At 38.1% G+C, this 21,726-nt stretch overlaps 1 protein-coding gene across 2 annotated transcripts in view; it reads right to left on the bottom strand.

Moving 5' to 3' along the window:
- Positions 1 to 1,036: 1,036 nt before the first annotated feature.
- Positions 1,037 to 21,726, bottom strand: part of LOC122561654 (copine-8) — a 371,771-nt gene continuing 351,081 nt past the window's right edge. For both annotated transcript variants that reach the window (XM_043713603.2, XM_043713601.2), the window contains exons 19-20: positions 16,871 to 16,944; positions 1,037 to 6,382 (exon numbers count right to left, since the gene is read on the bottom strand). In XM_043713603.2, coding sequence (XP_043569538.1) covers positions 6,194 to 6,382; positions 16,871 to 16,944 — 263 coding nt within the window. In that variant the 3' untranslated portion in view covers positions 1,037 to 6,193. The remainder of the gene's footprint in view (positions 6,383 to 16,870; positions 16,945 to 21,726) is intronic.

The following is a 21,726-nucleotide window of genomic DNA, read 5'->3' as shown; positions in this document are numbered from 1 at the left end:
ACAGTAAGTGATGGTTACAGTAGCAGAGATCGAGGAATCAGAGAGAAGATTGAGGCACTTACACCGACAGGCTGGCACAGCCTGGTGTTGTAACCTCCATTGCTGGTTCGGTTGGGGGGGGGGGGGGGGGGAGCCAGTGTAGCAGCCCATCCAGCAGGACCTTCTGGACAGCTACTGACTTCCCCAACTCTGCCATTGCTTGTCTGGCTGAACAATGGGCTTTTAAATACAGTGTAGGGCCAAAGATGGTAGAAAATTCTAGGATATCTGATGAGTGTGGAGTTGTTCTGGGAACAGTGCATGGTAAGGTCAGGCCAGAATCAGATGTGATGGATGCCACAGGAGCAGGGTAGGCAGTTAATGAGTTGAAACAAAATCTGAGATTGCTGGAAAAACTCAACAGGCTTGGCAGCATCTGTGGAGAGAAGGCAGAATTAATGTTTTGCAGAAGGGTCACCGGACCCTAAACATTAACTCTTCTTTCTCTCCACAGATGCTGTCAGACCTGCTGAGTTTTTCCAGCAATCTCAGATTTTGTGTCTGATTTCCAGCATCCACAGTTCTTTGGTTTTTAGTTAATGAGTTGAATTTGGTAAGATGTTGTGAGAAAACTCATTGAGCTACTTAATGAGAAGTCCTCCAAAAATATCAACGCAATTCATACTTAGCCAAAGATGTAACTATTTTCCGAGTCAGTGGGTTTCTCCTGTTACTAAAAGGTGCTATATTCTCACTGGTATTCTAGTCAACCCTGGAATTACTGCTGAGGGCTGAACACATGGGCATTCAAATTTCAGCAATGTGTTTATGACACTTAAAATATTTAAGTGCCATAAACTAAAGAAAGTTAAAGTCAGAAGCATGGGTTTGAGATTGCATTGGAACGGATTTACTTAAACAGTGTGTGGAAAAAACTTGAAGGATTAGATAACCAAGATAATGATGCAATTAAAATAACTATCACTTTAAAATTATAGCATTATCAATTTTACCTCTGGACACAAATCATTAGTAAACACAAACAACAGACCATAAATCAGCTTTTATGAATTTAATAAATATGACAGTTAAAAAATGTAACCATTAACTCCCATTAACATTCAAACTTTAAGAGTTTAATTTCATCTGTTCATGTACTGCTCAACATATTTGAATAAAATAGATCCCTTTTTTTAAGTTTTAAACTTGTTAACAAATGGTAGAATTGAACACAGGGATTTTACACTAATGTGTTGAGCACTGTAAGCCCAAAAAGAATTAAACCTATACATATGCAGTTTTAGAAATACACTATCTGTTCCCTGTGTGATTCATCACAATGATAATTGGATTCTCAGAAATCTTAAAGTTAATCTCACAAAGAATATAATTTTCGCTCTGAAATGAAACATAACATAAATGAATTAAATGTGCGGGGATTAGATCAAAACAATAAATTTAGAACAGGCTTAAAAATATTCCATTTCACTTTAAGCTAGTGTGAGAAAGCAATAATATATTTGAAAGCATAATTTTCTGGTGACCAGCTAAAGGGTTTATGATATACATATAATGATAATGATTTTAAGAGGCACTGTTTGGTACCATTTCACCAACTTTAGGATGATGTTACTGATGACATGGTTATGTCACTGCTTCTAGAGTTTGTTAAACTTCATTCAATAGCTGAGGAAAAAGGAACAAACAATTTACTACCAAAAAAAAAGTTGTAACCACATTTGATCTGGACTCTTGTTGGCCAAAGTAACAATTTTTCAACAAAACATTAGTGAAAACAAGTTGTTCACGCATTTATTTACCAAGATTAAAATATTAATTTAGACACCAATATTAAAGATTTTAAGTTTCAGGAGAAATTCATAGATTGGCGCAGTGAGATGCGCTTCTGCGATTTGGCTATAATAGGTTTTATACTGCATCCAGAATAATTTAGCTTGCATTTTCTGAACAGAGGCGTTTGAAACACAAAGCAGCTTCAACAGTTGAGCTCATGATAGAATTTTCTCCTCTCACAGCTGTGCCAGGAGGTAACTGATATATTGATGGATATCTTGTTTGAGTGCAACTACTATATGAGTGACTTGCTTTCTTTGTTTTTCCTTGCATCTTGAGAAAGTCAGAAAAAGATCACCTATAAGACATTTCATATAACATTATTTTCCCCAGTACTAAGGTAAGCCTGTCTGTTAATGGAAAGAATTATGAATGAAAAATGTTTATTTCAAAGTGAATGAAAATGGATTTATTCTTTTGGCACATTATCATCAACTATTTGCAACATCACGAATGGAGGGGTTAGTAAAATAAATTGTGACTATCAAGTTATCTCTGATTTATTATCTTAATATCTTGTCTGGCATTGTAAGCTGAAAGTTAAACTGACTATTTTAGATGCTGGCAATAGTCACTACATTAGTGGTAGTTTGAAAGCTGAATTTATAACAGGATCAGGAAAGGGCAGTTTGGTACATTATTACAGCAGTATAAGGAAGCTATTTGTTACAATTGGCAGTAGGCAATTTGTACTGTATCTAACTGGAGAACACAGCACATACTTGGGTGAAAAGAGGAAACATTTACTTGTCTCACAACTGCAAGTTTTATTATCACACATATGTTAATAAAAATGAGAGAACACAAAGCTTTAAAAAATGAAATACATTAATTTTATGCTGGCACTTATAGGATTTTATTATTTTGTTTCATCTTAGCTCAGATATTCTACTTAGTAACATTCCATAGCACATGTAAGATCTGAGCTACTGTGGACAATTTCCGTGATCGGTTTCTTTTGTTGGACTCTAGGCATGAATGAAAATTCAGTTCTGTAAGAAAAAACAAAGTTCGATATGACGAGAAAGCACATTTCTCAGCGAGTCTAGATCAATTAAGTTTTTCTTATTTAAATGACAACTGGCAATGCCCAAATCAAAGGGTAAATATTGCAGATTCTGGAAATCAAAAATAAAAACAGAAAATGCTAGAAATATGCAGCACCTGTGGTGTGAAAAGATAAAAATCATTTCATATTGATGGTCTTTCCATAAACTAGTTCAAGTGATAAGTCTGAAAGTCAACCAGTTTGCATTCCACAGATGCTGTCTAAAATGTTGGATATGGCCAGAATTTTCTGTTTGGTAACAACGAAAAGCCAGTCTAGATTTCTGGAGTTGTAATTGCTGATTTTGAGTTATTCCAAAGCACAATGTGATAGCTGTGCTGTTATAGGAACCTGTACAGATTGTGATTTGGTATTTTAAATACTCTTAAGTTATGTTGGCAACACAAAAGTTTGGCAACCATTGAAATATATATTTACTGTTCAACAATCATCCAGTTATCTGTACTATTTGTCAGATAAAGAATGTAGACCGTCAGTTATTCCTCACATCTTTGAGATGACACAGTAGTATACTGTTTAATTATACTTTGTCACATGATACCTAGAGTGCGAACTATAAAAGAAAGGTAATGATTATTGTTTTAGCATTCATTAAGATAATCAATGTACAACTTCACTGGTGCCAATAACTGTTTACACTAAATAATGTAAAAAATAAGTATCAGTTATATCTAATTTTGCGTTTTTACTCAGTGTTAAAATAATATGTAATACTTCTGTAGATAGACAATATAAGATCTCATGAAAACAGTTTGTACGATATTGAATACAAAGCATATAGCAATATATTTGGTGTTAAACATTCAGAGCACAATAGATTCTGAAAATCACTATTTATCAATACTAATCAAATTGTACGTAATTACAAGATTTGAATTGGTACATGCCTTTTTAACAAAAACTAGCCACTGTCAATGACACTTACTTCTTAAAACTTTTCAAATAGTAATTTTTAGAAACAAAGATAAACATAATTGTTAATTTCAGAATTGATCCTAAAATCATAACTGATAACCAATAAACAAAATATGAAGAACAAAGGTTTTAAAAAGGACATTTATAGCAACAGAAAGCCTAGTAATGTAATTCAACAAAATTAGTGGACTCAATTTCACATTAGTATCAGAGCTGGCTTGATATGAATAAATAGAAATGTTGTAATTGAGTTTAAATGGATATTGTATTGGATTGCAGTGTACATCTGCAATAAGGTGACAGGGCATCTTATCTCTAGAGGGCTAAGTTCACACATGTCAGCAATATGAGAAGTTTTGTTTTGCCCCTACTTACTACCTTCATTCTTTTGGGGGTGTGGCAAAGGGAAGTAATGAGAACATAGGATTTATTTAGGTTCTTGTTACATCAAATTTGAGACTTTTCTTGCTATAACTGTTTTCTTTTGTTGGCAAAACATACTGACTAATGAGATGATGACACTGCTGCGCTTTTACTGCTGTCAGTTATCTGCAGCAACATGAAAAGTGTCACAAAATAATTGAATTTTCATGAATGCTCTAAGTAGTGAAGCATACTTGGTCCCATCTTTCCCAGTGACATTGAGCATAAAAGGTTTAAATCAGAGCTAAATCTAGTTTTTTTAAAAAATTACAATTTCTTTTAAGATTACAAAAAGGGATTTGGCCCAGTACAAGTGGCACAAATGTAATTTAGTGACTGTGTAAGGAATACAAAATCCAACAATCATTTAATCATTTCATGAACACAATTTTTATCTTTTCTCATTTCTATTATTTTTCAAAGTAATTTGAATTTTTTGGTACGAAAAGTGTAAATTTTATGTTTGGCTGCATTCTGATGTACTTATATATGAAGGAATGTAGGTAATCCATTAAAAAACAATTTTTCCAGTTAAGTGATTTACAGCTACAGAACAAGTTTTGTCACATATTCTGACATTGCCCTGCAAATCCAGAAGTTGTAAGTTGTTTGTTATTGAAACTATAATGTTCAAAATTTCCATAAAATGCAAAATAGTAAATAAACTAAGCAACAAGTTTCCACTCCTGTGGAAAAATTAAAAAGCAACTACGGTATTGGCACAAAAAATGTTCCAAAACATGTCACATTTTTCAATATCCAAAGGCAAAATGCAAAAAAGTCATTGTAAGTATTTACTGAGAATTTAAGGCCATATTGTTACTGAATTTAATCTAGCACACTACTCACAAAAGTGCATTTCTCTTCCAAAAAAGTGTCCATGCAGCTAGGGCACGTGCTGTAAGATCTGAACAAGCATATACAAAATAATGGAGAACTTAATAAATGAGCACAAGAACATATACCTGTGCAGTTACTTTTCTGGCACATTTACCTGACGCGCTCAGGCTTGCACACTATTGGCATGGTGTGTATAGTGGTCCTCAAACCTATCCAGTCTTCCTCAATCAAACAGTTTCTTGCTCCCAAAAATGTTATGGATTAGACTGCAATGCCTGCATTGTCAATATTTTTGCTATTTTCCAATTACTCCTCAGTTTTTCTCCATTCTCCCAAGGCTTTATTTTCATAGTAAAGCATTTTTGCTGTCACATAAATTGAAACAATAAAAGGGCTGGCCAATTGAGAGTTGGTTGGGAGGCTGTCATTTTTGAGGTGCAATTTCAGGTAGTAATCACTAGGAAGCAGTCAGGCTAACTAACTACTGACCAGATCATGTGGCCGATTGTTTGAGAATCACTAATGCACTAGAACGGGGACCCTCCATCTGAGTTAATCATTAGTAAATAGAGGTGTAACACCTAGCAAACCACAATTGTAACAATATTTAAAACTGTGTTTACAGGAAGTATATGTTTAGAAAAATGATTCAATTGTAAAAAGAGTCAACATGTAAACATTCAAAGAATAAGAACTGCCGTTATCAGTTATTTACAACAAGCTGGGACTTCAATTTCCATTAATTTTCAAACAAACTTTTATCATTGCCCTGTCAGAACAATTTTGAAAAAGCATCTGCTTCTTCAGCAAAGTCCACAATTCCCATTGTTTCAAAGGAGATGATTGAGCTATGAGGCGCAAGGATCTTCTCTCCGCCTTGAAGAAATCAATTATTTTCTTTATGCACCCTCTCTCTAGTCTTTGCCTGATGACAGTACTGTTGACAGCATGCAATCTGAAGCCCAGCAGAAACTCTTGGATGCTTTCTGAGTGGTGAGCTGACAACATCCATAAGTCTTTGTAGAGCAACCTGATTTTAAAAAAAAGTGGAATCTGCCACTCAAAATGGTTCAGGTCAACAGTGACAACTGGGAATGTTGGAATCAGCCTCTGTTAAAGCTGTGTCTGCAAAGGATAACCTGGGGGAGTGTATGGGGGTGGAGCAGGAGAAGGCTTAATTCCTCTTGATTTCATATAAGAGAGAAATTGTTCCGGAATCTCAGCTAAGACATCCTTTGCAAGTCGAGCCATGCTCAGCACATGATTTCCAGTTCTGTCAACGTAGTCCCGGAAAGGCACAAACTGAAAAACACATTTTTAGTTATGAACAATCCGACTTCAAAATTTACAAAGGAACTGCACAGACACACTGAGAAAATGTTAAAAGTTAATTGATGTTTCTCTTATGACTTATTTCTGAAAAGTGAAAAACTCAGAATAGTTCCAGCCAGAAAAAATAAGTGTAGCGAAGAAACAAAACTTCTTACCAATTCAACTTTGATGACAAAAAGTTAGCAGTTAAGACTCCACAGTAGTATTTACCATTCCATAAAATTTACTGTTAATCGGTGCACAAGTCAATGTAAATAAAATTTATATTTGCATAGATGCATCCTCACCATGATAAAGCACAAAGCTCTCTTTGTTTGCGAGATATTTAAAACATGCAATAGAATCAGTGAGACTACAAACTGAACCAGGTAAAACGGGGCATTGAAGAGTCTGATGGGACATGAAATATGCCCATGCTCATTCCATGTCATTGGCAATGACCTCATCCAAATGTTATATATAAATACATGGTCCAATGCTCATCTCAGGTCCCTTTCAGATTCTGGATTGTAACTATCTGCAGAATTTAATCTTTTTGTTATTCATTCATGAGATGTGGGCATCACTGGCTGTGCCAGAATTTATTGGACATCCTTAATTCCCTCTTGATTGGAGTGTCTTGGTAGAACAATTGCAGAAGGCAGTTAAGATTCTATCATACTGCCGCAGGTGTGAAGTCACATGTAGACCACACCAGGTAAGGATGATGGATTTCCCTCTCTAGAGGATGTTAGTGAACCAGATGAGTTTTTATGCCAATTGATAATGATTACCTAGTTGCCATTAGGGCGGCTTTCTTTTTCCATTGAGTTCAAATTTCTCCTTCTGCCATGGTAGGATTCAAACTCAGAGCATTCACCTGGGCCTCTGGATTACCATCCCAAGACATTACTACTAGGTCACTGCCTCCCCATCATGCAAGCTACAAGTAGTTTTCTCAGACAAAATGGCAGCATGAAGCTGTCAGCAATAAAGATATGTAAGAAATCTATTCCTGCTGGTTCCATATTTAACTGTGAGCTGTGGCTGCTATCGCTCACCATGCCCTATCGCACTCCGCTATGACAATCCATTACCATGCTTCTAGATTGGTCACAGACCCTGGTTATACCATCCTTGCCGGCCAACCTCTTTGCAAACAGTGCACTCCCATCTGGAATACAACTGACATTCCCAGCATATCAGTTGTTTGCCATGAAAGCAAATGGGCTAATTTCAGGCAATCCTCTTGCTTATCTATTTGGCATGGCAGTTCATGACTGATGCCAGATCTCCTGGATATGCAGCTACAATTTGAAACCTCCACCTGAAGTCCCCCAGTGACCAACTACTGACTAGAAATAATGCGATTTGAGAGTTATTCTTTGAATCTAACTTGAAGAGATATAAAATTAGAAATTGCTGGAAATACTCAGCAGCTCCGACAGCATCTGTGAAGAGAAAGGAAGTTAACATTTCGGGTCCAGTGACCCTTCTTCAGATCATATACATCATCTGTTAACAAATCCTCATATGGTAATAATTGAACTATTATCAACCACACAAATTACTGTTTAAAATAACTGCCACTCTAAATACTGCTATGATGTTGCCTATTGCCTTTCCATTGACCATGCTAAATTGCCCGTAGTGTTAGGTAAGGGGTAAATGTAGGGGTATTGGTGGGTTGCGGGTCGGTGTGGACTTGTTGGGCCGAAGGGCCTGTTTCCACACTGTAATGCAATCTAATCTAATTGATTTGTCTTACAACCTTCATTTCCATCACAATTAAACATATTTTAAATTTCAGCAAAAACCCTCATAGCTTCAATGTAGTCTGCATGATAATCTTAAGACAATATTGGTTCATATTACAAGCATCAAGTTATATGTGTCTGCACTTAAAATGTTGTTCATTGGCTGTAAAGTACTTTGGGAAAGCTGAAACTCCAACATTTCTTGGTGCTGATCCCATGCTGCATCTGCATCGTTCATACAACACTATCATGATGTGTATATGTCCTAACTGTGCTGGAGGCAAGCTCTGCTCTGTATTAGTGGCACAGATTGTTTCCTGGAGACAGGCAAGCCTGCTGAATGCAAGCAATAAAGGCAGATTGAAGCCATGAAAACATTTGCTGCAATCTTACAGCCCAACTCAAAAGGCGAACAGCACCATGACAAAAAAAATGAAAGATGAAATGCATGATCCAATGCAAGACCACCTTACAAAAAGTTGTACCTTACAAAATAAATTTAACTTCTTTCTGCAGTGAACCGAACAGTTCTATGTCAACGTGTAGCAAGCTGTTTAGGTGGTGACAGTGATAATGTTACTGGACTGATAATTCAGATCCCCAGGCTAATGATCTGGGGTCTTGGGTTCAAATTACAATATGGAAGATGATGACATTCAAGTTCTATAAAATCTGGAATTAAAAGCTAGTCGAATGGTGACCAAGTAACCATTGTTGATTGCCACAAGAACCAGCTGGCTCACCAAAATCATTTAAGAAAGAAATGTTGTCATCCTTTCCTGGCCTGACCCATAGGGGAGTTCAGATTGACAGCAATGTGGTTTACTCCTAACAGCCCTGTTAAGTAGCCCAGAGAGGCAATTGGGGATAGGCAACAATTGCTATCCTTGCCAGGAATGCCAATATCCCATGCAAGAATTAAAAACAAGTTCATTGATTGGCCAATTAAATATTGCACGTTAGTCCACCCCATCACATGAATGGGCTCTCAGAAACTACAAAGTGCTATTAACTGAAAGTGAGCAAACTCTTGACCTCTTTCCCCACTCTCATACGTGGAGTGCGTACAAAAGGCATGGGGAAGCAGAAACATCATCTGGGAATACAAGCTTCAATGCTCACCTGCACCCATGTTCTCTAGGTGTGAGTTACGTGAGGTGCCATGTTGGTGAGTGCATTAGCACACGTGGCATTTTGTGGCATTACTGGTTTGGTGATAGTGCTGCAACTCTGGAACTCAGTGCTTCAGCTAATGCTGTTTTTTTTAATCATGCATAGTCAAACATGTGTTTGATAGCAAATAGCACTTCCCAGTAGTACTTTTTGAGGGGATCACTAGCTACTTATAGGTTAGTTGCTGATTGATTCCCGCAGGCCATTATCACATTTGTTTGCTGGTCTCTGGAGTTTCCTTTTAAAGTTGCTAACATCTACAGGGAATGATGTGGCAGGTGTTGAAGGTATTGAATCTGACTTTAGGATTGTGCATAAACGTGTTTCTTACAGGCATGGAGGCCTTTGGATTTCAGCTTGACTGAGAATATGTGCAGAAAGCATAGCAAGCTGTACAAGGATAGAGTGGAAAAAAAAGGCCATTATCAGGAGACCACATCAGGTCACAGAGCAATATTGCTGGCTGAACTCGAACAAAACATCTGTGATTCAGTAAGCACATTGTAACTGAAATGTGTTAGTCAAGTGTCAAAAAAGTTCATTAATGCCACAGCAAGATCAGTCATGATCCTACCTTAAAGCACAATCAGCTTAAGAGTCTGAATGGCCTGTCCTTGCACCTAACCCATACATATATGTTTGTGTCACAGTGCAGCATAAATGCAGTGCGAGGGCAGCACTATCAGTTACTGTGAAGGTAACATTTATGCATCCAAATCCCTTCTCAAATCCAAAATCTTGTAGTTTAATGTCCACTGTTTAATAAAGGAGCTTACTGCTAGTTTCTATGCTAATATAGCAGATTACTGTTCATTCTCTCTGCAGAGAGCAAATGGATCAAGTACTGTAGACTTTGCACACCTTTGGTGCAAGAGAAAATCTGAGTATCCACTCTCCGCCCTATTGTTTCATCATTATATCTTTTTCCACTGCAGCATGAGTTCCAGAACAGTGCACTATCCCTTTAGGAGGTGCAGGCTAGCTTTGAATGGTGCTGGTCTCTCACAATATATTGCTGTCCCTTAACAATGTGGGAGCACTGGATGCAAACTAATATCAAATAAGGAAGGAATGGGTGTGGGTGTTGGTGCTGCTACATTATTGAGAACTCTCCAATTTAGTCCTCTTCAGTGGTTTTGCTGCCTCCATTCTGTTAGATATATTGGAAGCTGATGAATGCTCAGTTCCTCAGAGACAAGTCTCACAAATTATGATTTTTAAGTACACAAATTATTCAAGAGAACTGCTAAGACCATGTTTTCATCAATTCTGGAATTCCCTCCTTTAACCTCCCTACCTTGCTTCCCCTCTCCAGTAAATCTGTCCTTCATCTGCCAGCAATGGAGACCATCTTATTGTCTTAATCTAGTTACGCATCCTTTCTCAACGTGTCTGAATACCATTACTACCCAGATATAGTGACCTGTTTTGGGAACACTTTAATTGATATCTGAATCGATAACCTACTGTGGCACCATATTCTACATCTCCCAACCTTTTCTGTCACAGTTACTTTATTAATTCACTTTTAAAGAAGCTCAACATTAATTTTAAAATGCTGTCATCTTATTCCAGTTTATAATTTGTGTGCAGCAGTTTTTTTTATAGAGTGTTCTAATTATTTTGGTTGGTCAGGACCCTTCATGAGTCCTAGTATGCTTTTTCCAACACCAGACTTTATTGACGCTGATTCTCCAGCATCTGCAGTCCTCACTACTTCCTAGTTTTTTAGGTTTACTATCACAAAATCAATAAGGGTTTTGGAGTCAAAACTGTGGCGCTGGAAAAGCACAGCAGATCAGGCAGCATCCGAGGAGCAGGAGAGTCGAAATTTTGAGCACAAGCCCTTCTTCAGGGATGTGATGTTATCAGGGTTTTGGGATGATTAGAGGTATGTGGTGGGTAGAAGATTGAAGTTAAAGGCCACCAAGAAAACAATTAAGGAATATGTTCTGCAAGTGACAAAATGAAAAACAGAATTGGAAGTAATGATCTTTGTGATGGAAAAGTTATGGACTCAATGCCCAGCTTGGCCTTAAATTGGGACACTTAAGTGGCTGGATGATAAGACACAGTGACTAGATGAGGGTCTGGAACTGGAGTGTAAGAGTCTTTCAGTGTGTAATGTTTAACATGGAGAAATAATGGTGCCACTAGGAGTGAATGTCCCACAAACCGTGATAATACTGAAAAGCAATTGAGGGGAGTTGAAAGGATGGGTTATGTAATTTCTGGCGATGCACCTGCAAGATGATAAGATATGAGAATAGAACAAACTATTGGCACTTGTGATGGGGCTACACAATGCAAGGTAAACATTGTAGTGTGATATCATGGTTAGCTGTGTTATAATTTATAGACTGTCACAAAGGAATAATGCTTCACAGTTAAGGTCATAGAAGATGCAATTTACAGATTTGATTTAGGTGTTTCAGTCTGTGACAAATCTGATTGTAGCAAATCCGGTACAGAATTATGGGAAAAATAGAGATAGATCAGAAGACAATACATTAAAGATAAAAGTGTAAGAAGCTGTAATCCCAACTAATGGCAGTTTGTGATTGGAGTAATGTATTGCCACCAATCTCCCTTTCAAGATATTTTCTAATTAACCTGTTCAGAGATGTCATTACACTTGCAGCAGGTGAGGCCTCCTGGCTCAGAGATAGACACTGCCACTCCAATCCTCCTTTCCACTCTTAAAATAAACTTTAATTGGGATTAGTTGGGATTAAACAGCTCCTGGTCATGGCCCCAGTCCCTGCAGTGCCCATCTAACGGCACCGATTGTATCGGTGGGCAAAAAATGCTTCCTCTCCATGGACACCTGAGCACAGACAAAACCATGAAGAGGGGCAGTCTTGTACGACAACCCACCATAGTCCACTGCCTGGATATATTAATGGCCACTTTGGCGAAGCCCAAGAGCAGGCCCATGACAAGGCCATCTGATCTGCCTAGCCCTAGCACCCACAGCTCAGGAGCATAGGGCTGAAGGGTGACCAAACACTTAAGAGCAGCCCTTCAAAATTTTAAAGAGCAGCTGCAAATGAAACATTCAACATTAATGTGGAAAATTGGTTTCCCGCAGACTACAAAAACTACATGTAGCCTTGTACCCAGTGAATTTAATTATGGTGACATGGGAATGCTGTGTGTAGTACTGTCCACCCCAGATCCTGTTGGAATATTAACTTCTATACCCAGAATAAAGCTTAATTTACAGTGGCACGAGGATAACAGGTAGCGAAAAAATCCCTCCCAAATGGCATATGGACTACAGCAGTTCAAGAAGGCAGCTCACTTTCACTTTCCCAAGAGCAATTAGGGATGGGAAACAAATACTGGCCCACCGAAGAGGCACCCACATCCCACCCAATCCCACTCAGGACACTTAATTAGCAGAGACATTTTGTCGTACATAAGAAGATGCAATTTCCTGCATGATAGCCATTGGTACAAGTTGCATTGACTACTCAGTCTTTGTAATTAGATCTATCAGGAAGCAAAGTAACAGTCTGTCTCAATTGGACTTCAGGCTGGACTGTTTTTTCTTCAGTCAAAGACTGTAAGATTAGATGGATCTAAAATGTACCATAAAATTACCATATACAACGGAAACAGTTTAGAGAAGAGGTGGCAGATTGCAAGGGTATAAGCAGTCATAAGAACATATGAAATAGGAACTGGAGAAAATCATTTGCCTTTTGAGCCTGCTATGTCATCAATAATATTGTGCTGATCCATTTGTGGTCTTTACATCAATTGCCTACATGCCCCCAATATCATCATCAAGGATTATCAGTGGGCTTCTGAAGAGTGGGATAAACAGTGGTGATAATGAAAAGGAGAATACATGTTTATGAGAAGGAAATGTTGACAATGCCAACTCAGGAATAGGAAGGGAAATTTGGCAATTATCAATTTAATAGGATTAATTCATTAAAAATCAGCTTGAAAAAAAAAGACACAAAATTCAAAGAATTCTATCTGAGATTTTAGATTAAATTAGATTCCCTACAGTGTGGAAATAGACCCTTCAGCCCAACGAGTCCACACTGACCATCCTAAGAGCAAACCACCCAGACCCACTCCCCACATTTACCCCTGACTAATCTACCTAACACTACAGATAATTTAACATGGCCAATTCACCTATCCTGCACATCTTTGGATTGTGGGAGGAAACCGGAGCACCCGGAGGAAACCCACGCAGACACGGGGAGAATTGCAAACTCCATACAGACAGTTGCCCGAGGCAGGAATTGAACCCGGGTCCCAGGTGCTGTGAAGCAACAGTGCTAACCACTGAGCCACCGTGTTCTGAATTCCAGAATTAGTTTTTCACCATTTTTTGGATTATTTATTCCTGTTCTGTTGAAAACTGCATGAAATGGCATGAGGAAATTTTAGATCTTTCTACAAATGGTCTCATTGATTTATACATGGTTGCTGCGATTTGTTAAAACATCCTGAAAGTGTATCATAGGAAGAGATTTGTTGACAGTAATTTGACATTATCTTAATCTTTCAACGAAAAGCTTAATAACTTTACCTAAATTATTTTCCTTTGTCATTCTTGCTAATGAATGTTTGTGATTTTGATGCTTGCCAAATAACATTGAAAACCTTACATTAATCTACATTAAACTCCATGTCATTTCCGACCTGTCTGTTTAATTGGTCTAGGTCTCTTAATGTGCTAATCTATCTTTTATTTATTACAAGATCCGTTGAAGACAAAGGTCAGTCTCCTAATATTGATGGTGATTGCTCTGAGACTTTTGTTATTCTAATTAACAGGCTTCTTTTTGCTACATTTGAGAGTGAATTACTGGTACTATTGATAGCACAATACTTATTTAATTCAGTGAGGAGTGATGTCTCTCATTGGAAGAGTTGAAATACTGTCCTATTAATAATTTATGACAGAGATAAATTAGCTGCCAAATGAAAATACAACTCATTACAAGGGAAATTTCTAGACTGGATTCAATATTTTATGATTCTAATGCTACTGCTGAATAATAAATTACAACAAGAGAGAAAACAAACAAACAAACAAGGAAGGATTCAGTATCTTGTGGATATTTCATCATGCTGTGGCCTAAATTTTTATCACAGCAGAGAGTCTCTCTGTCATGTCAAATCTCACCATGACACTTTCCATTCTCACAAAAGTAGCAATGGAGTCAGGTCAAGATTCAACATGGAATTTTGCTCGGCATGAACTGTGAAGCCTGATGTGTGCAGAGTACACCAGAAAAGATTCAAACTTTGGATAACCAGGGCACCCTTTTGGCAAAGTTAGGTAACCCTATGGATCTGTTCCCAAGACACCTTTGATGAGGATGAGGTGTCCTTTGGAATACTTAAAACTAGGTAGAAATGTGCATAAGACTTCCCCAAAACATTAATCTGAAGCTGATTGGACCTATCAACTGACCTGTCAAAATCAACTGACAAAATTGTTCAAAGCAACTATCAAAGGGAGCTGTCAAACTGTTTAAAAATCCTACACTTTAAATCTTTAAAAGCAACTCTCCCATATTTAAAAAAAGATTCTTTATTAGTAAAGTCACCATAGTCCCAGAGGACCATAGGGTTGCTCTCCCATTAGAGTTGGTGGTGGTGAGTTTATTCTGAGGGTCACTACGCCTCATGTGAGGTGGGAGGTTGAGAAGGTGGCGCTTTCATAGTGATTTTAGCCAGTGTGGGAATGAACCTAGAATTCTGGCTTCACTCGACATTGCATACCAGATGTCTAGTCATCTGAGCTAACCAACTCTATTCTTTAGTATTTCTCTCAATTTGTTGGTGTATGCCCAAAGGTTTCCATTAGTGGATTATTACTTCATATTTGATTTCATAAACATCCATTCTCAAAGTAGTGTGCCAGCCAATTCAAACTCAACTACAAGTAGTTATAGACTTGTTGAAGCCTTTATTAAAGAAATTGTACACTTGAATGAAATGGTTGTTGTCATAAGGCCTTATTTAGTTGAAATAATGTAAATGTAGAAAACAGGTTTTATGAATTAGTGTTTTTTTTCTAATGTTTAGAAGCCTGCACTTCGAACTTCATTTAATCTTATCTCTGCATGTCCTGAGATCTGACCGTTGTGGATAATAGGTGAGTTGGTGTGATAGACTTAAGACTACAGGTGATGGATGAACATGGGTCAGCCTGAGTTTATCCTAAGTTGGCATAAGGGTGGATTGAGAGGCATAACTTGGTATGGAGGCATGAGAGACCACAGTGTTGCTTGAGAGGGCATAGCTTGGCATGAAGTACGTAGGTCAGAATAGATGGAGCACCAAGAGTATGTGAGAGTGAGGGCAAAGGCTGAAGGAATTTTCATGTTTTATTTTTTATTTTTAAACTTCAGACTCAGTGTTGCATGCCCGAGGTAGGCATCACACCCAGCAACCTCCTCAGTTCCTCCAGGGTCATCTTCCCTGAAGCCTGCCCTCTCTGGACTGAAACCTGACATCCCAGGCAGCCATTTTTAAAGATTAGAGTCATGCTCCCAGGAATTCATCCATCTCGGCACAACTGACCGAGGAGTGACAATCCATTTCAGTATCTTAGTTTCAGTCAAATTGACCTGGCCTTACCCTGTCGGCAGCTTACTCCACCAGTCTCATGGTGTGGCTTTTGCCTGGTGAATGTTGCACTAATGTTAGAATTGCATCTGCTGGGATCGACTGGCATTAATTTGAATAACTTTTGTATGAAATAAACATATCTGAAACATTCAGGAATTTAGACGAGAAGCCTTGGAAGACCTTTTCCATCCTGTAGCTATTAAGTAGGAAAGATTTGGTACAATAGAGTCCCTACAGTGCAGATAGAGGTCATTTGGCCCATCGAGTCTGCACCCACCCTCTGATAAGCATCTTGCACCCCCCTAGCCAATCCATCTAAACTGGACATGCAGAATTTCAACCTAAATCACTGACATTTTGGGACATTTTCTTTGGCTTCCTCTAAACCCAGTATCTGTAACATGAAACAAACTGGAAAGCAGCTTCCCGACTCAGTAACACCCAGTTCAAGTGATATTCTTAAGGCCCATGAAGAAAGGCAGTGCTGTTGTAGTAATGACACTGGACCAGTAATCCCGAACTTGGATTTGAATCCCACTTTGACAGATGGAGAAATTTGAATTCAAATCTGCAATAAAATGGTGACTCATGTAACCATTGTTGATCATAAAAAGCCATCTGATCCACAAATAGCCTGAAGGCCCATGAAAAACTCAATCTCCTGGATCTCCGTATGTGTTAATCAGGAAAAAAATGAACTTAAACAAACATGCAGAAAGGGAGAGAAATTGATATAATAAAATATCAAGTATTATTGTCTCTATTATATTTATATGATTAAAAAATTGCATTTGCATTGGTGCATTTATTGAGATAAAGGAGAATTATTATAATGACTTTCAATGAAAGGCGATCTGGTTCTGACTGTGACATTTAGAATAAAAGTTCTTATGATCTTTGAATCCTGTGCTTTTTCTTACCATTCTCTTCAAGGTCTTACCTGAACGATGTCTCGCTCAGCATATCTTCCTCTCGATGATATTCTAATCTCATCCCCATCTAATTCCTCCATTGCTACAAGCAGGGAAGAGAAAGGAAAATCAGTGATGTAATATAGATAGATGTGTTAGGACAATATTCTAATGAAGAGTAAAAGCAGTTCAACAAATATACCAGAATAGGTTTAAGTACAATTAAGTACAGGTTCTGTCTTTCTCCTCAATGACACTAATATCACTAAAAAAGATCATTTCAGAGTTGAACCTGTATGTAAGGCCTTGTTCAGAGCAGGGGAGAGAGTAAGAGAGGATGGCAGTATGGAAGGAATGAGTTTGTTTTACTATGGAGTACAGCATCAAAGGCTGGCAAAAGAACTGTTATGACTTGGGGAGAAACAAGAATGGAAAGCAATGGTATCCTGAGGGAACTCGCAGGACTGTCTAATGAATTGTTCAAAGAACTAAGGCTAGAACACCCAGTAGTACTGAATACAACAGGAACTAGGTCAGAAAAGACAGTCATGGGAAAAAAATACAATATTTGACTGAATAGGAGCTTTTGTTAACCTGTAAAGCCAAGAAACGTGAACAAACTTGGATAAGCCATGCTCACAGTTTCCTCTAGTAGAGCCCTGCACACGTTTTTCATGATAGGGTTAGAGGTGTCCTATTTTGTCTGAAATCTATATTGTCTGAAATCGAAAAGCTAAGGAGCTGGATTGAATGTGGGCAACAGGCATCTCACACTCCAATTATTGACACATATTGTTTCCATGAGGGAAGCTCAATCAAATCATGTGCCTGTCAGCACTTAACTAGCCAAGATTAAGCCTCTCCTGGGATTCAGAAGTCCTTGGAGTAGAAATCCCACCACAGAATGCTGCTATCTAACCCTCTCCACTGCTGGGAATGCCAATGAAAGCAGTGCCTGTTGTCAGTTTTGCTGCAAGCACTTCAACAGGGATTGTTGTCGGAACTCTGGAGAAAGGTGAGGTGTGTGTGGGGTGGGGGGAGGGGGGGGAGCAGGTTACAGAAGTCAGAGGCAAGCACAGCAGGTGACACCTCTCTCTGGGTTCCTTGGCACAGAGTTCCCAACAAAGAGGGATCTCTCCATTCAGAAATGAAATAAAGGGGTGGCAGATGTCATGATGATTTCACTGAGGTACAGAAGTTGGATGAATGTAAATTTTACGAATTTTCACATCAGAATGATTATTTTGAAATACACTTTGGGCTGCACTTTGTGGAAATTAGATAAACGAAAGGGTTCTTTGGCCAGTTTAAAAGTTGAAGGCAAGCTGCCTCTGCTGGCCGCAACTCATATCAGCCATTTAACAGCCCCATGTGTTACAAAGCAAATGATGTACAGAGCTGTACCTGTGAATAGCCTATTACAGTCCATATCAGTTTAACAATCTATCTTTGCGATTTAAAGCCTTGCACATTGCAAACAAAAGGTATCATGATTTGCTCATTTCCTTAAATAACCAGAATTCAACAATCATAAAAGTGTATAATTTTTCTGACGCAGCTAAATAAATGGCTGGATAAATAATGTGTGATAATAAATTCATGCAACATGTTAGAAGTTCATCTGAAAAGCAGTGAATTGAGTCATGCATTGCCTTCTAATGTATTCAGTGTTCTGACTGTACTTTTCTTTTGTCCAGAGTCTAAACTGTATCCCTGGAGATTCAAACTCGTTCTATTCTTTAACCTGAAGCTCAAGTTTTTTTCCAATTCTTAGCCAAAAAGATTGAAGCATACATTTGGGCCCTTTTGCACACATTTGTCAAAATATATACTGTTTTTGTTATATTGCTTTGTCTCTGCTTTCTGATGGCATTGAAGTCTTAATCATCTCTGTATAAAATGATGTTCTTTTATCCACTGATGTTCAGCCTAAACACACAACCTTTACCCCTTCCAATGTACTCATAGTAGTGGGGTACATCTTTTTTTTCAATTAATGAGCAACAATATCAAAAAAATGTATGGAATATTAAATGGTTTCCTCAGTATGCCAAAACTTTTGGATTGCTATGGACTTGCTGATTTAGTTCCATTTGTATGTTACTACTCAATACTTCTCCAAAATTAAACACTTTCAAAGTCAGAACTCATACGACACCAGATTATAAGTCCAATAGGTTTATTGGAAATCACAAGTCACTTCATCTGATGAAGGAGCAGTGATCTGAAAGCTTGTGATTTCAAATAAACCTGTTGGACCTGGTGTCGTATGACTTCTCACTTTGTCCACCATAGTCCAACACCAACATCTCTATATCATAACACTTTTAAGACAGACTCTCATTTCAAGCTTGCAGAAAATTCACAATCACATTTGTGAAACCATGCAAGCATCTTAACACATGAAATAACACATGAAAATTCCCACTTCTCTCCCAAGCGGAGCAGCAAGACCAAAATAAAATTTCTGTAGATCTTTTTAAAAAATGTTCCTTTTAGGAATGAGTGAGCAAAGTGCCAGTGAGCAAAGTCATTCCTAACATTTTGGAAAGTCAATTTAAGTTGGATCTTCCAATCCAAAATGCCTTTGAAAACAGACCATACAGCTTTGTGGTTCTGATGGCATTGACGCCTATTTCAAGAAAAGGAATCTGTGGACTTCAAATTCTGAAAACTGTTTGGCATTTAGCAGTTGCCTGAGATCTGCAATTACCGAATCCTGCCTCTGCAACTAGTTTCATTTCCTGTGATTTAACGTAACACTGTTGGGGGGGAAATACAATCAACATTGCTGGAAATACTTAGCAGGATTGGCAGCATCTGTGAAGAAAGATAGAGTTAACCTATCAAGTGATAATCTGTCATTAGAATAGACCATTTTTCACTTCATAGATGCTGTAGATCTGCTGAGTATTTCCAGCAAAAGAATCCCTCACCAGAGTCTGTCAGCTAGCCCCAATAGATCCCAGATACTAGGATCCAGGACATCCATAGTTCCTCTTCCTCTTGGTCCTTCCACAATACCAGCAATCATTAGCAGTCCTGCACAGCTGCCAGCCTCTACTGGCCAGCAACATGGACAGGTGATACTGGAATTTGGCAACAACTCTCACATTATAATTAAAGGCACACTGGTTAAAAAGAAAGAATTAAAGCCACCTGACATTTATGGTGAGGTGCAGGGAGGCTGCCCTGAGCAGATAATCCAACTCATTATCTCAGGATGAAAGGTTCATTCCTTCAGACTGAAAATTGAAGAAACTCAAAGGGTTTTAAATCATTGGTATTCACCATCTATGAAGGCTCAATCACTAAGAATATTCAGGGCAAAGACTGATGGCTTCCTAAGTGCTGAAATATCTAAGAGATATGGAGACAAGGTGAAAAAGTGAAACTGGTGCATAAATTCAGCCAAGATCTAATGGTGTGGTAGAGCAGATTTTAAGGGTACATGTTCTCACATAAGTTCTTACTTAATATGAACATTCAGAATACTGGGGAGAATGTTCCTGGCCTGCACAGATTAGTCTAGAAGTACACGTGGAATAAGCTGTAAAACTCCATTGAATTAATGTTCCAAGCATGGACCTACCTCCAGGTAAGTTTCTTCATGGGTGACCACTGCAATTAGAAACTGACTGCATGGAGTTTGGGAAGGCTATCTGGAGTCCTAGTCTCATCTGGGCTCTCGTTGGGTCAGGTAACTGGCAATAATTCAGAAATACCCTTCTGTCAGGAAATCAAAGGGGCATTGAAGGCTTTTGTGAGTGCCTTTAGTTTGATGTGCTCCCTAACTCTCCCTTTCTTCAGCAGTGTTCAACCTCCCAGGTGGGGCCCACAACCAAACCTTTCCTGGGGCCCTTTCCTGGGTTCTCCCACCTTCATGTTCCACACACTGATTTTGATGAGATGATAAACATGGAATCATCTGATAATTGGTCACCTCTCAGAAATGTTCCTAAGCAGGTGCATTGCTGACCAGCAAAAAGTCGGGACCAGTAAAATAGTCCGGACCTCAAAATTCTTTTAAGTGCTGCACATTCCAGCCACTCTTTCATGGGCAGGTGTTTTATTATGATACAGTTAATGAAAATTCTGAACAAGTCAGATCCCAGAATTAAACATGGCTTGACAGATTATATGTCTGACTGTCACAGTAGGGTACTGTGGTGAATAGTCACTGAACATGTTTACCATGAGACTGCCAATGGTAATTTAATATTCAAAAACAAGTTTATTATACAAGACAGTAAAAAAGAAACAGTGTGTAAGTCAATTTAAAAATAACATAACATAAACTGCAGTAACAGTGATTCAAACTTTTTCCCCCAGCTATATCCTTTTGAGGTACTCAATCCCAAAGAATAATGACTCCTATCTAACACTTTAATTTTGTACTTTATTCATTCTTTCTACTCTCCTTCTTGGACTCCTGAAATAATTGTATGCATGGATTGGATTGTTTTTCAGTTCTGACAGCTAAGACACTTACACCTTTCACATCCCGGAGATCATACAAATCTAACAAATTGCCTTGCTGCGAGGATGGAACGTCTGTTCTGTACTGAAACCTTATTCTCGTGCTAGGATTAACCTGTTCTTCTGCTATCATGTAGCTGAAACCTTATTCTTTTGAACTGAACTGAACCTAATCCACCCAATATGTAATAAAACCTATATTTTATATATATATATATATATATATATATAAAATACCTTTATCACTGTTTATTAAATTTTATTCACCATAATAGTGCTCTGAACCCAACAATCCAAACTTGTGTCCACTTATTTTAATGCAAGTGTGATAGTAGCAAATTGTCACAAAAGCAGCAAAAAGTAGTTCAATGCACTGAACTTGCACAATGATAGAAACAGAAAAAAA

Source organism: Chiloscyllium plagiosum, unplaced genomic scaffold, assembly GCF_037043375.1.
Source record: "Chiloscyllium plagiosum isolate Xiang-an unplaced genomic scaffold, Cpla_swu_hap1 HiC_scaffold_23, whole genome shotgun sequence".
Classification (NCBI taxonomy): Eukaryota; Metazoa; Chordata; class Chondrichthyes; order Orectolobiformes; family Hemiscylliidae; genus Chiloscyllium; species Chiloscyllium plagiosum.
Note: the sequence above shows the minus strand (reverse complement) of the source record. Positions and strands in the feature narration are given on the sequence as shown.